This window comes from Ammodytes marinus (assembly GCF_949987685.1).
Source record: "Ammodytes marinus genome assembly, chromosome: 1".
Taxonomy (NCBI): Eukaryota; Metazoa; Chordata; class Actinopteri; order Uranoscopiformes; family Ammodytidae; genus Ammodytes; species Ammodytes marinus.
Window position 1 is genome coordinate 3,989,914 of NC_137230.1, and position 15,431 is coordinate 4,005,344.

The 15,431-nt window shown below is 41.4% G+C and overlaps 1 protein-coding gene across 1 annotated transcript; it reads right to left on the reverse strand.

Moving 5' to 3' along the window:
- Positions 1–226: 226 nt before the first annotated feature.
- asb7 (ankyrin repeat and SOCS box containing 7) lies at positions 227–15,173 on the reverse strand. The gene is made up of 5 exons (XM_080030403.1): positions 15,050–15,173; positions 13,740–13,866; positions 11,938–12,149; positions 8,588–9,193; positions 227–654 (listed from the first exon to the last, which is right to left on the reverse strand). Exons 2-5 carry the CDS (start codon positions 13,775–13,777, stop codon positions 515–517), a joined length of 996 nt encoding a protein of 331 aa, XP_079886529.1. The 5' UTR covers positions 13,778–13,866; positions 15,050–15,173; the 3' UTR covers positions 227–514.
- Positions 15,174–15,431: the final 258 nt, after the last annotated feature.

Below are 15,431 nucleotides of genomic sequence, written 5' to 3' on the forward strand. Positions count from 1 at the left end.
AATATTTTTGCTGATTGAGCCAGATTGAGAATAATGGTCATCATTTTAGCAATTTGAGTTTAGCTTCCTATAGTGTAATTAATACAATAGAATAATGAATAGGCTATAGGAATACCTAATATAAGGGTGGGGGGGGGGGGGGGGGTTAAAATCTACTCATTGGCAAGTACGCACTTGGTGACAATCTTGACCCAGCAAGGATAACATCATGTAACAACATTAATGGCAATAATGCTGAGTGTAGTAACGATGCTTCCTGCCAAGCGAACTGAGGTTGTCCTTTTGAGCCACACAAAACAGAAGCGTGGTTTCACATGAAGTTGATCATCTTCGTGTTCTTCAGCAACATGTTCTAAATATTAAAAAAAGGCTGAAATGGAGACCAAGAATGGATGGATGAACAGCCTGGACCTGACGTGTAAAGTAAACACCTGTGGACCTGTCTTTAGTGATTGCATAGTCTTTTAGAAATGACAAGTGTTTTGTTCTAAAGTCACACTGTTTTGTGTTGCCTTCACACGTTGTCAAACTTGTGTTTTAAATAGTCTTTCATGACCTTTGCGATCGGTAGATCCTCCAAGTATTTCAAGCTCTGAAGGCCGATGCAGTGGCGGATTTTTATTCGACACAAGTCTTGTAGAGTCCGAGGTTGTCCTGAAAGAGCAACGGAAAAATACTTGTTATTAACATTGTGTATGCTGTATAGAGTGTAAAGGAACATGGGAATGTGAGCAGAGGGACAGACATAAAAAGGCTAGTTTACTTCACAGATGAAATGGTGAATTTCATTGGAAGTTGGTTAAGTCTGTAGTTAAAGACTTACTTCACCGGTGGAAATATGAAGGTGTATTGAATTCTGAGATCCTATGTAGTATAAATGTGTAAACATTTTAGAAATCAGTTCATCCTAGCCTGAGCAAAGGCAGAAAGTGTTTTATGGTCTTACTGTCTAACCCTGCATTTTCCCATGTGTGACATCACACTTGGTAAAATGTAGGGTTAGGATTAACAGGACAGCTTGACCAAGGGAAGACTGAGGAAAGACTGAGGGAAGAAAAACCTCATTCATTATATTATAATAGCGATTTTATAATGATAGAACGTCGGTTCCATATGGGGGAAGTATTCCTTTAAGTACTGAACAAAGTCTGATTAGTCAAGACCGTTTTTTTAAAAGGAACTTATAATTATCGGAAACAGACGCTCAAGAGATGGTGATATTTGACATGTGTGTGCAGAAGAAACAGTATGAAAAGCAAATCAATGGACGTCATGAGAAAGGTCTGACTGAAATGACCCCATCATGCTGCTCCATGATGGAGCTGAAACGTGCCTCTTTCAGTGGTACACTTCTTCAGACAGACAGACACCCAACGGCATCAATCAGTTCCCATTATCACTCAGTATCCATATCTGTTATCGGCCATATGCAAATAGTTGGAAAGAATCCCCCTGATAACAGGAAGTGATCTGCGTGGCTGTTATCAGACAGATGTGGGTAATATGACTCCCTTTTCCTCCACCACGGCTACTTCACCACAGGAAACCGTCTCTTGGACTCCATGAAGGCTCAAACACATTTACATCCAAGGCTTGTGCCAGTGTGTTGCCCCTTTTTTATATTTATATATATATAAATTTCAATTATTTTAACTATGAAAGAAAAAAATAATAATTGAGACCATGGCTATGTGATCTAGCACACATTAGAAATGTTTTGGCAATTTAAAAGTTGAGTTTAGATGTTCTTCTGTATTCAAACGCAGTTCAGATAAACCTTAATGCATTTTTGTATAGAATTGCTGTGTTGCTTAAGCCTTCCCTAACCTTACACATACAGTGCCCTCCAAAAGTATTGGAACAGTGAGGCCAATTCCTTTATTTTTGCTGTAGACTGGAAACATTTGGGTTTGACACCAAACTGAATATGAGACAATAGATCAACATTTAAGCTTTCATTTCCAGGTATTCACATCTGGATCTGATACTCAACTGAGAAGATATCATTATTTGTAAAGGAACACCACATTTTTAGGTGAGCAAAAGTATTGGAACAGAAATAAATTAAAGTGAATAAGACTTAATATTTTGTTGCAAATCCTTCGCTTGCAATAACTGCATCAAGCCTGTGACCCATTGACATCACACAACTTTAAACTTTAAACTTTATATGTCCTATTAATACAAGAGTATAGGCCTACAGTAATAGCAAGTATTTTACCCCTTCACAAGCATTCATTTAAAGATAAATGAATATACCGTAATATAATACCGTTACCGTCTATGCTTCAAATAATACAGAGATAAAGACCATACCGTACAGGCCTAGATTGTACTCTGGTGTGCACCAAACAACCAAAGCAAAAAGTGGAAATTAACCTAAGGGTGTATTCACACATGCCGTGTTTAGTTCGGTTGAAACGAACTCAGATGCACTTCCGCCTTCGGTGCGCATCTTTCAGGCAGGTGTGAATACAGCAATCGCACTCAGCGCTCCGAGACCCAGCTGAAGAGGTGGTCTCGGTGCGTTTCCAAACGCACTCTGCTGCAGTTTGTTTGTGGTGTGAATTTGTCCGGACTCGATCCGACCCAAATGCAGGAAGCACTGTGCCTTTTCGACCTTTTCTTTTTTTAATAAATCGCCGTCAGCTTCACATTATGGGAAAGTGTTGTTGTCGCCGTTGTTAGGAAGATTAGTTGTGGTTTGACCGGGAGCCCCGAGCGAAAATATTACATTTGATAGAGACGCGTACACATGCTGATGTGTTCAGCGATCAGATGAAGGAGAGGGGAGCGTCTCCCGCACAGTGACAACAGGTTCACGCTGTCAGTTTGGAGCTGAACTGCGCCGAACTGACACCCAGCTGATACACAGCTAAATCAGCTGTGTGTCAGCTTGAGCCTATTCTTCTCGCGAGCCGCACGTCCAGCAGCAAAAATACAGTAAAAATAATGTTTCACATCGTAGGCTACAAGCCACATAACATGGCATTGCGATAGGGCTACATATTATAACCATATGAAACAACAATAATTAGATTTTTTTCTTCTTTATTTATAGGCTAGATGTAGGCCTTTTTATTATTTTTAACCCCATATTATATCAATGATATATATTTCGCAGTTTTTACTTCGTTCTTCCTGCTTCTCTCCACCCCAGAATGTCTGTCCAATGAACTAACTAGCAACTAGCGGACTTTCCATGTGTGAATACACCCTTAGGGTGTATTCACACAGGGAAAGTCCGCTAGTTCACTGGCTTTGGTCCAGACCAAATAGAGTTTAGATTTTTTTGTTTGGTGTGGTCCACTTTCATATTGCCCCTTTTGCAAGTGAACCAGCATTACGAAGCAAAACCACACGTGATCTAAGGTCATTCATTCATTGGACAGACATTCTGGGGTGGAGAGAAGCAGGAAGAACGAAGTAAAAACTGCGAATTTATCATTGATATAATATGGAGTTAAAAATAATAAAAATGCCTACATCTAGCCTATAAATAAAGAAGAAAAAAATCTAATTATTGTTGTTTCATATGTTTATAATATGTAGCCCTATGACAATGCCACGTTATGTGGCTTCTAGCCTACGATGTGAAACATAATTTTTACTGTATTTTTGCTGCTGGACGCGTGACTCGCGTGAAGAATAGGCTCAAACTGAAACACAGCTGATTAAGCTGTGTATCAGCTGGGTGTCAGTTCGGCGCAGTTCAGCACCAAACTGACACGGGGACAGTATTGACGGTCCCGTTGGGAAGAACAATAAAAACACACACTTCATGCAAAGCGCAGCGTGAACCTGTTGGCACTGTAGGCTACGGGAGACGCTCCTCTCCATCTGATCGCTGATCCGCACGCATCATTATCAAATGTAATATTTTCGCTCGGGGCTCCCGGTCAAACCACAACTAATCTTCCTAACAATGGCGACAACAACACTTTCCCATAATGTGAAGCTGATGGCGATTTATTAAAAAAGAAAAGAAAGAAAAGGCGCAGTGCTTCCTGCAATTGGGTCGGATCGAGTCCGGCCAAATTCACACCACAAACGAACTGCAGCAGAGTGCGTTTTGAAGCGCATCGAGACTACCTCTTCAGCTGGGTCTCGGAGCGTTTGTTTGGTCCGCCCCCGAGTGCGATTGCTGTATTCACACCTGTCTGAAAGATGCGCACCGAAGGTGGAAGTGCACCTGAGTTCGTTTCAACCGAACTAAACACAGCATGTGTGAATACACCCTAAGTTTGTTTCAATTGAACCAAACCAGGCAGGGATGAAAGCGCCCTCAAATTCACATAAACATGAAAGACAACCAATAACTTAATGAAGTTATTTACTGGCTTACCAAAACAATTAAATAATGGAAACGTTGATCCCGACATGAGAAAACCCTACAGGGAGCAAGAGTGACGTGTGCAGGAGTTGAAAAGAGCTGGGTGCCTGTCACTCTGTGTGGGACAAGCCCTTTGAGTTAATCCAGGGAGGTGGAGGTGTAATCAATAAGCCAGCAGATATGTGATCTGGCTGAGGGTGGGTGTCTCTGACAGGGCTTGTCTGAGTCAGAGCACAGCTCTTTGATATCTTTGATATCAAAGTTCAGGGGGTAGTGGAGGAATGCAGCCATTGTTCCCCTCCACATCAGAATGCTTCAGGTAATGTGCTCTCCTGTTTCTCCAGCCTGGGATTGTTCTGAACACTGGTCATTAGAACCGTGTGTTGGCAAGCAGCCCTCTCTCACTCTATACATTTCTCCCAAAAAAAATCCTCCTTTCATCTTACATTACCGCTCTATCACGTGCTTAACACTCTGCTCACTTTCACTGATTTCTGTACATGGTTAAGGACAAAAGCTTTTACGCTGTGCCTTGCTACATGAAACCTTTTGCTTGTATCAATACCAATAAATACAGTGTTAACCTAAAAAACTAAATATCACACTGAACACAGAAACCAAAATGCTTCTATACCACAAGATATCTTGGATTTTCAACAATGTTTCTTACATCACATATAAGTCAATGCCAGCGCTAAAAACAAAAAAAGTAAAAACCTGCAGTTTACATTACAAGTCAGACGCACCAAGGTAAAGAGTGTGGTTCAGTCTGAAAGAGAAATGAGGCTGTTTAATCCCAGAGGAGGAATAAAGGTGGAAACAGGAACATACCACAGCTGCCCTATTCACACAAGGTGATCTAAGGGTGTATTCACACAGGGAAAGTCCGCTAGTTCACTTGCTTTGGTCCAGACCAAATAGAGTTTAGATTTTTTTTGTTTGTTGTGGTCCACTTTCATATTGCCCCTTTTGTAAGTGAACCAGCATTACGAAGCAAAACCACACGTGATCTGAGATCATTCATTCATTGGACAGACATTCTGGGGTGGAGAGAAACACAAAGAACAAAGTAAAAACTGCGAAATATATCATTGATATAATATGGGGTTAAACATAATAAAAAGGCCTACGTCTAGCCCAGGGGTCACCAACCTGTTTGAACCTGAGGGCTACTTCATGGGTACTGAGTCATACGAAGGGCACCCAGTTTGATGCACTCTTCTGAAATAACAAATTTGCTCAGTTTGCCTTTAGTTCTATATTATTATTAATGATTAATGATATTCATCTATGTGAAGACACTGATCATGTTAATGATTTCTCACAATAATTATCAACAATGACTTAAAAAAGGTGGGAAACAGATTATTATGCTATTTTTAGAAAAGGCCTGCGGGCGCCTCGTATGGTCCTTGCGGGCTACCTGGGGCCCGCAGGCACTGTGTTGGTGACCCCTGGCCTAGCCTATAAATAAAGAAGAAAAACATCTAATTATTGTTGTTTCATATGGTTACAATATGAAGCCCTATGACAATGCCACGTTATGTGGCTAGTAGTCTACGATGTGAAACATCATTTTACTGTATTTTTGCTGCTGGACGTGAGAGAAGAATAGGGGGCTTATTTGTTTACCAACACGGCGGATGCGCGCGCAGACCATCTACAGAAAGAATAATTGTTTGACTGGTTGCCATGGTTACCCGTTTGGTTATATGGCAGTTGCGGTGTTTCTTTATAGGTCCATGGTGTTAAATAGCGATGTTGTCAGCTTACTAAAAACAGTTTATCAGCGAGTGATAACATTGGTTATGCGGAAACATTAACACTATTGAACGAGATACGTCTTAATGACCCATACGCGTTGCCGGCAGTTGAGTAGATAAATGATGAGAAGAAATGGCCCCGACGACTTCAGTGGCCGGACTTTTTTTTGCAGATGCTGTTGGAGAGTGACAGTGTGCAGTGGGAAAGACCGACAGACAGATAGACAGAGAGAGGCAGAGATGCCTTTATTTCATGATTTTGCTTTTTGATTTAAAAGTGATCATAACTAGCCTATAGTGATCATCTGTTTTTAGACTGACTCCTGCTTTCGGGGCCGTTGGGCTCACGAGCCGACCAGCTTATCAGACCAGCTGTTTGAGACGGAGATGAAAAGGAAAGTGAAACTTATGGTGGAGCAGTTAAATAGTTAAATAAATATTGTAACCAAACACAATAATGTGTTGCGTTATCTGCTTTAGTAGCCTACAGTAGGCTAGCACATGTCGACCCCACTCGGTTTTCGTTTATTGATTTTTCCTAAATGGTATGATTTAGCCTACTTACCGGCTACACGTGTACACGTGCAAACCCCTACTGCCTAGTCAAACCATAGAGTCAAACACAAGGGAAGAGGACGGAGATGTATAACGTCTGGGTCATTGTAAATAAGCCTCCATTGTTTTCCATTGCTATAGCCTCGTCTCCGGTCACTGTCCTTATTGTAAACATTTCACAACTCATTTATGTAATTATACAGCGGTGCATTTGGGCATTTCTTGCTTTATCACCATTCAAACAAAAAATAAACGGTTTGTGCATCCAACAGCACAACAAGACATGATTGTGGCTTGTGTCGCTCTCGTCTCTTTCTGCGGCCGACATGCGCAGTAGAGCGGGGAGTGACACTCTGTGACGTAGACTGATAAGGGGCCTATAGGCTCATGCCGACACTCAGCTGATTAAGCTGTGTATCAGCTGGGTGTCAGTTCGGCGCAGTTCAGCTCCAAACTGACACGGGGATGGTATTGACGGTCCCGTACATGGGAATGGGAAGCAAAATAAAAACACACAATGTGCGGGAGACGCTCCCCTCTCCTTCATCTGATCGCTTAACACATTCAGCATTTTTACGCGTCCTCTCGATCAAATGTAATATATTGTTCTGGGCTCCCGGTCAAACCACAACTTATCGTCCTAACAATGGCGACAACAACACTTTCCCATAATGTGAAGCTGACTGCAATTTATTAAAAAAGAAAAGGCACAGTGCTTCCTGCATTTGGGTCGGATTGAGTCCGGACAAATTCACACCACAAACGAACTGCAGCAGAGTGCGTTTGGAAACGCACCAAGACCACCTCTTCAGCTGGGTCTCGGAGCGCTTGTTTGGTCCGCCCCCGAGTGCGATTGCTGTATTCACACCTACCTGAAAGATGCGCACCGAAGGCGGAAGTGCACCTGAGTTTGTTTCAACCGAACTAAACACGGCATGTGTGAATACACCCCAACATGACAAAGATGTTTCTACAGTATAATAATGCAGTACTTCAATGTCTTGTATCAGTCATATTGTCACAATGACTCAGATTGAGTCAAATCTTTCAAGTATAGCTCAAATAAAATAAGTGCATAAAAGCCAACTTTATCTTTATACTATCTATTTCTTCTACCATCACATAATGTGTAAAGAACCATGGAAACTGCATGACGGCTTAGTACAGGCACTATGTATCCCATCGCTTGAGCATCTCTCTGGCTAGCTAAATAATACTGTGAAAAGTTTCAGTGATTAAAGTATAAGTCCACAAGACGTAAATACATTCAGAATTGTTTCAAACTATTTTTTGAACCTTATCCGAGGTTTAAAACTAGTTCCAAAACACCAAAGAGTTAAGTTCTTCAGCAGATGTTTGCTGGTTAAAACTTTTCAGAGAGTTTCATTTTGATTGTATAAGGTCAATCTGAAAACCTCTGGGATTTTGTTAAATGTTTGTCAGATAACAACATGTATTATTAGTATTCATTTTGTCACTATTATTGTTACACACTTATAAGACAAATCAATTAAGAGAATCAATTGAATACTTTTTCTGAATGATAATAACTAGTTGTTGCACAGCCTTAGGCTCTGTAAACGTGTATGCAAACAAACAACATGATAACAAAGGGGGCCCACCGTAGCTAGACAATCGGCCATTTACACAGCCTAGGCTGTGTATTAACACTGGATTTGTTTTCAGAGCTTGCACACACAGTATGGACGGATGGCGGATTGTGAGGACATATTTGCTTACTTCCCAAAAAGTGATTTTGACAACAAGTATTCTCCAAAAAATCTCTGACTCCACCTTTAACTGTGAACAGGCCCCTCCATGTAACACTGTAGTGTGTGTGTGTGTGTGTGTGTGTGTGTGTGTGTGTGTGTGTGTGTGTGTGTGTGTGTGTGTGTGTGTGTGTGTGTGTGTGTGTGTGTGTGTGGCTGAGACTCACTGGTGACCTCCTGTAGGAAGTCCAGACAGGGCCTGCTGATGGCCGACATGCTGAGGGAGACGGCTACAGGCGTCTGGCCCTCGTAGTTCCTGGTGTTGGTGTCTGCTCCGTAGGCGTGGAGCATGTGGGCACACAGCGCGTCGTCCCTGAGGGCGGAGAGGTGCAGGGGGGTCTGTCCGTCCTCCAGCCGGCCCAGGTTGGTGTCTGCGCCGCGCTGCAGGAACATGCGGCAGTACGAGTGGTTGCCCTTGATGACGGCGTAGCGCAGCAGGAAGCCGTTCTGAATGTCTATGTTGGCGCTGTGGTCCAGCAGGATGCGCACGCAGCTGGAGCGCTCCCTGATGATGGCCAGCTGCAGGGGGGTGGTGCCCTTGTCGCTGAGCGGGTCCACTTCCGCCCGGAACTCCAGCAGCAGCCTCACGAACGAGTCACGGCCATAGTGCGCCGCCACGTGCAGGGGCGTCCAGCCGTCGTTGCTCTTGGCGTTGATGATGTCGCTGCGGAACTCAGACTCCAGCATGAGGCGGGCGATGCGCGCTCGGCCGTGCATGGCGGCGTAGTGCAGCGCCGTGAAGCCTCCGATAAAGTCCTTCACTGTGGGGTCGGCTGCGTACAAAGAGAGGGAAATGAGTGGAGAGAGAGAGAGTCAGATACAGCAGGGCTTGTGTTGTGTGTCTCTTCCTAAACTCTAATCTGCCACAAAGAAAGCGCTTCACCAGTTCATCCAAATGAACATACAGTGCCCTCTAGTGCTTATATTCTATGTTACACTTCACAATTCTGACAGATACAGGTGAAACTCAAAATTAGAATATCGTGCAAAAGTTCATTTATTTCAGTAATTCAACTTTAAAAAGGTGAAAATAATATCTTATACAGACTCATTACATGCAACGTGAGATATGTGAAGCCTTTATTTGTTATAATTGTGATTATTATGGCTTACAGTTTATAAAAACCCCAAATTCAAAATCTCAGAAAATTAGAATATTACATAAAATCAATAAAAAAAGGCTTTTAAATACAGAAATGTCGGCCCTCTAGAAAGCATAATAATGCATATGTACCAAGTACTTGGTTTGGGCCCGTTTTGCACAAATTATTGCCTAACACGGATTCCCTCAGTATGAAAACCTTAAAGCTCCCATATTGTGCAAATGCACTTTTCCGATGTTTTAGAACATAATTATGGGTCTATGATGTGCCTACAGACTGCCAAAGTATCAAAAAAAAGAAAGCGCTCTCCTTTTCTGAAACCCTCCACCTCTCCACCCAATATACAGTCAGAATTCCCCCCGTTTCTGACGTCAAAAACTGGAAAGCCAGACGCTTCCACTGTGCAGTCCACCCCCCTATTTCTTATTGGTCCACGGCCCAGAGATCCTCTCGAAACATATTCCTTCACTCCCATGTTGTTTGCTTGTTGCTAAGCGACAAGATGCCTGTAGTACGGCAAAACATGATGAATGTTGCATAATCCACTAATTTATCTTAACCACAGCAGCCTCGTTTTTAATAACACACCGGATAGGAAGCTACTTGTGCTTTTTTTCAAACAGTGAAACTGAAATAAATGTTTTTATTAGTATTTTTGCTTGACTGGTGTATAGCTATTAGCTTTGGGACAAGCATTCAGCTTTTGCTCATAAAAACATATTTCTATTCCCCACACCAGTCTGGAAATGCCTCGTTTTTAACAGGACAAAGGATTGGAAGGTATACTGAAGAAGTCTGACTTTGAAGATAATTTTTTCACTGATTTTAGTGGTACTGTTAGCAGCTAGCTCCCGAGCTAGCTTCGCAGTAGCCACCATCTTTTGCAGCATTTTTATTGTGAACATGCCGTTTCCATTAGCGTGTGGCTGTCTATCTGTATGAACATAGTCTTTCATGTAGACAAGGATAGGTCATGTCAAACTGTTAAAAGTGCGTTACTAGCACTAGACTTGGTTCTTCTCATGGGTAGGCTAAACCTAACTGAGCTAACAGGCTATACGTCATCATTGTTTACAAACAGACAGAGGGCGAGGCGTATCTGGCTTCGCTTCCGGACAGGGGGCGGGGGGAGCTCAAAGATTGTATATTTACGAGGGGAGCTGCAGCTCTTTTTAAAAAAATAGGCCATTGTGAGATTAGCTGAACATCATATTGCATAGTACAATAAATTATCTGAAAGTTTTTTTCAGCAAACAATTGAAGAAAAACGTATTAGGGACCACTAAGACCATATAATATGGTGTATAATAGAACCGAAAAGTGTATAATATGGGAGCTTTAAAGCTTAAACCCTCCCTAGACTTTTCATATGAATATTAAATTGGTTAATAGTTACATGAACAACCTTTTACAAACTAGTATCACATTGTGAGTTGTATTTCAGTTTTGGTTAAATCGGAATGTTGTATAAAGTAATATGCTTTACAGTTTCATATATACACCTATATTCATCCAGTATGCATATATAGATTTACCATAAAAGGTTGAGTTGGATCGCTTTTTCTGAAAGGCATAGTATGTGCTTTCAGGGATATCTGTCAGACTGTTGTATGTAAATAGAATGTGTCTACTTCCTTACCAGGTGAAGACTCTGTTTGAAACCTATGTACTTTAATTTGAAAGGCTTTCAACCAACACAGAAGTGACTGACTGAAAGGCGGTCTCTTGTAGTGAAACAATGCCCTCTAGTTTTTGGACCTGTCATGGCATAATAACAATAACCCCCAGCCCAGATCATTTGAAAGATTTCAATATTTTTTACAAAGAACCATTCCGCTTACAGCACCTTTAATTCACTGATGTTATGCAACATATTTTTGTATTTGAAGTAAATTATTTGTTTTATTTTCACATTACTCTCTGTAGGCGACAACTTTTGTCCTGCCAACATCTGACCTTTCTGTGTTCATTAAATGATCAATATTTCTTCAGTGAAACAAATGTATTTTAGTAAATTAAACATCATTTGGGAGGGTTTTATCTTTCATATGAGCCATTTCTAAAACCAATGGATTAATTAAAAGTCAGGTTATAAGCTGTTGTTTCTACAAAATGGATAAGTGACAAGACTTTTGTCTGGGACTGTATATTGTTGTTTGTTTCTGCTTTGCACTTGTTTGACTAGACATCATTGCAAATGAGGGACACACACACACACACACACACACACACACACACACACACACACACACACACACACACACACACACACACACACACACACACACACACACACACACACACACACACACACACACACACACACACACACACACACACACACACACACACACACACAATTGATCTTTGGAGTACAAATGACGGTTAAATGAAATGAGATGAAGGGCTCTCACCTCCGTGCTCGAGGAAGACGCGGACACACCTCTCCTTGCCTTTGGCGGCAGAGAAGTGGAGCAGGGTCCAGCCGTTGGCGTCTCTGATCTTGGGTGAGTATCCCTGCTCCAGCATCCTGCGCACGGTGCACACGTCCCCCGCTGCCACCGCCGCCTGGATCTGCAGCTCTTCATGGAGCTCAGGGTTCCTTCTGCAGTGGTGGTTCAGCATCCTGACACAAGACAAGGGAATGGAAATGGTAAATGGACTCCACTTATAAAGCTCTTTTCCCTGGTTTTTCACAGACTTAAAGTGCTTTACATTGTTTTGTACACATTAACCAAATCACACACACATTCATACACCGATAGCAGCAGCTACCAGGCAGGGTGCAAGCTAACTATCGGGAGCAATTTGGGGTTCAATGTCTTGACCAGGGACACTTCGACATGTGGCAGGTAGACGGGGGATCGAACCTCCGCCCCTGCACTCCAAAGGCGACCTCCTCACCCACTTCGCCCCTGAATGCATTTATGTGAGTCTGGTGTGTTCAAGTGTATCTGAAGTGAAAGTTTCTGACTCGCCTGCCAAACCTGACAGCTATGGAAAATGCTTTGCCGTCCAAATATATACATGTTTACAAACTTGTCGATGCTACTTCAACCTAAATTGAACATTATCTAGGGATGGGTAGGACGTAGGAGTAGTGTATTCCAAGACCTCGAGGGATCGAATGTATTCCTCGGGGACTGATCGAGTACTCCTTTTTATAAAATCTACTTTTAGACAAATCTGTTTCCAGGATAACAATGCAGCTTCTCTAGAATGATCATCCATGTTGTGCATGGTCCGGATCACAGTTGAAAACAGCTGACACGGTCCCCACAGTCTCTTTAGGTTTCACTAACAGACTATGTTGACGCATCGTAGCCTACTCGTAGTGCTAGGTTAGCTTTACTTTGTTTGGCATATTTTACTCTCAACCCGATGTTGTGCAGACTTTCAACAAAATAGAAAAAAAGTGAGGATTTGATTTATGATTATGTTACTTTGTTCAATTACGGTTGGTCTGTTAAAAAGGGGGCAACCGCGTCTAAAGACAGTTGCAATTCCTTTATTGTTCACCTGATTTAGATGTTGAAACCCTAAAACGATATAAGCTAAAAGTCTGCACTTGAAATGCATTTTGATTGGTTCATTTCAAATCCACTGTGCTGGTGAACACAGCCAAAAATTATGAAAATTGTGTCAATGTCCAAGTATGGACCTGACTATGTCAAGTTGTCAACACTTTCACTTTGACAGTTTTAGTATGAACTGAAGCGTCCACTGTGTGAGAGTACATCCAGCCTGTAGACCACAGTGTAGTGAGGGGAAGAGAACACAGGTTCATTACTGAATGGAGCCAAATGTACGGTGGCCCTGAGAGCTCACAGCACTGCAACTTAAGAAAAAACACAAGCACAGAGATAAAACACAAGCAAATTAAGAAAACATCTTCATCAATTTGACAACACATGCGCAGCATTTAGAAAACACGCTGCAAAGACCACAACACAACACATTACAAAACAGCGCTGCAAAGTTCACAACACAACACTGCATTACAATCTTATCTTTGTGCATGTGTTTTCTTAAGTTGCAGTGCTGTGAGCTCTCAGGGCCACCGTACAAATGTAACCACCAGAGAATTTCTCTTGTTGAGAGAAATCACTTATTTGGTTTAAATATTTGAACCTCTCGATGACCACTCTCGGGGACAGACAGACAGAATGAATGAATGAATGAATGAATGAATGAATGAATGAATGAATAAAATTACCTTTTGACAAGCTGCAGAGACGTGCTTCTCTTAGTCATATCGGAGCTGCACCTGTAGATATACAGCTGCACTTTCAGGAAGGCTGAGAGAGAGGACCGAGAAAGAACAACGTCCTCAATAGTTTAACCTGCAACCAACACAACACACAAACATTATCAGGAGCCTGTAAATACCAATATGATCAAATACTTATATTGGACTATATCACAGAACATTAGGGTTTTGTTATGGATATATTCAGTAATCTAAAAACACACAGATAGATGCCAAGTTTTTTTTTGTTGGGGGAATGACACTGAAACAGTGTTACACTTCATTAATTGCTGTGATTATTCCATGAAGTTTTGGAAAGACTTAGAGGACTTTATACAACGCCAAGCCACGAAACAAGTTCATATTGAATACAAGTGTATTCTCTTTGAGAAAATAGCATATTTATTTACAAATCCAAATGTTAAAAAATTCAAATCAGGCATACTATTATTTGAATATGATATGCCTAATTATAGCTAAAATACACAATACTTAAAAAGTGTCGCTTGCTGTTTGTCAATACTTGTATTGTCCTGAGATAAGCTTATGTTTTCAATGTAATTATAATGTCGGTACTCGTTTGTATATATTGCTGTTTGATAAAGTTGTATTAAGGGATATAGTGCGTCGAATAGACTAATAATAATAATTTTAATTAGGTTACATTCAGACTGTAAATAAAGGTTAATTATGACAGTAATGTCACATGAGAGGAATGGTAAATGCACACCTTGCTAACACAGATAGCTCAGGTTTCAAATGAGTTAACGCCGAATTATTAAAAAGCAAATGAATAAAACAAAGCAGAAAGATAGTCTGGGTCGTCACATTACAAACTTTTCATCATTGAGTTGGTTAGCTTAATCGGTTGATGAAACAATGGACAATAGGGAGGCTTTATTTGCTAACATTATCAACAATACAACACCCGTACAAGTAAACAATAACGTTAACGAACAACTCCCAACGCAGCCAGAGAGGCAAATGAAGACTATACGTGTCACGCATATAGAACATGTAGAGAAAGCGAGATTAGTGGATAAAAAGCCTTTGATTTGAGCCTTTATTTAACCCAGGCTGTTAGCTAACGCTGGTTAGCCAGCAAGCTAATTAACTCAGTAGCGATAGCTTGCTAGCTTGTGTGGACTTTTGTATTTGAAGAGTTGGGTACACACACAAATACACTTCGTTAAACTGCGTGTATCGATAGTAAGAATAATTCTACATATTCACCAAACTGAAAACAACAGCTTTGACGATACAAAACAAAGACTTACTTGACAGACGCTAAGCCAACGGTTAACTGAGCCAATCAGCTTCCAGACGGGAAGAATGTGAGTTGTCAAAGCAGCATATTTCTGTCCCCTTACACTTAAAGCCTACTCTAAACTCTAGTATTATCTATTAAAAGTTCACTAAATGTCACTCTCAGCCATGTTGAGCATCATTTCGCTTTTGAACAATCAGTTTTGACAACAAAGTGTCTGAGTGAGTTTGACCCCAGCAGGAAAACAATACAACTTCCGCCTTCGATCCTTCACAATAAAAGCATATTTCCCCCTAGCGATATGAGGGCACACAAACAGCCGGTGAATCTCAATTCAGGGGTAACAGCCTACGTAGGCTGCATTTGAAGACCGATTGCGTCATAGCGGCGGC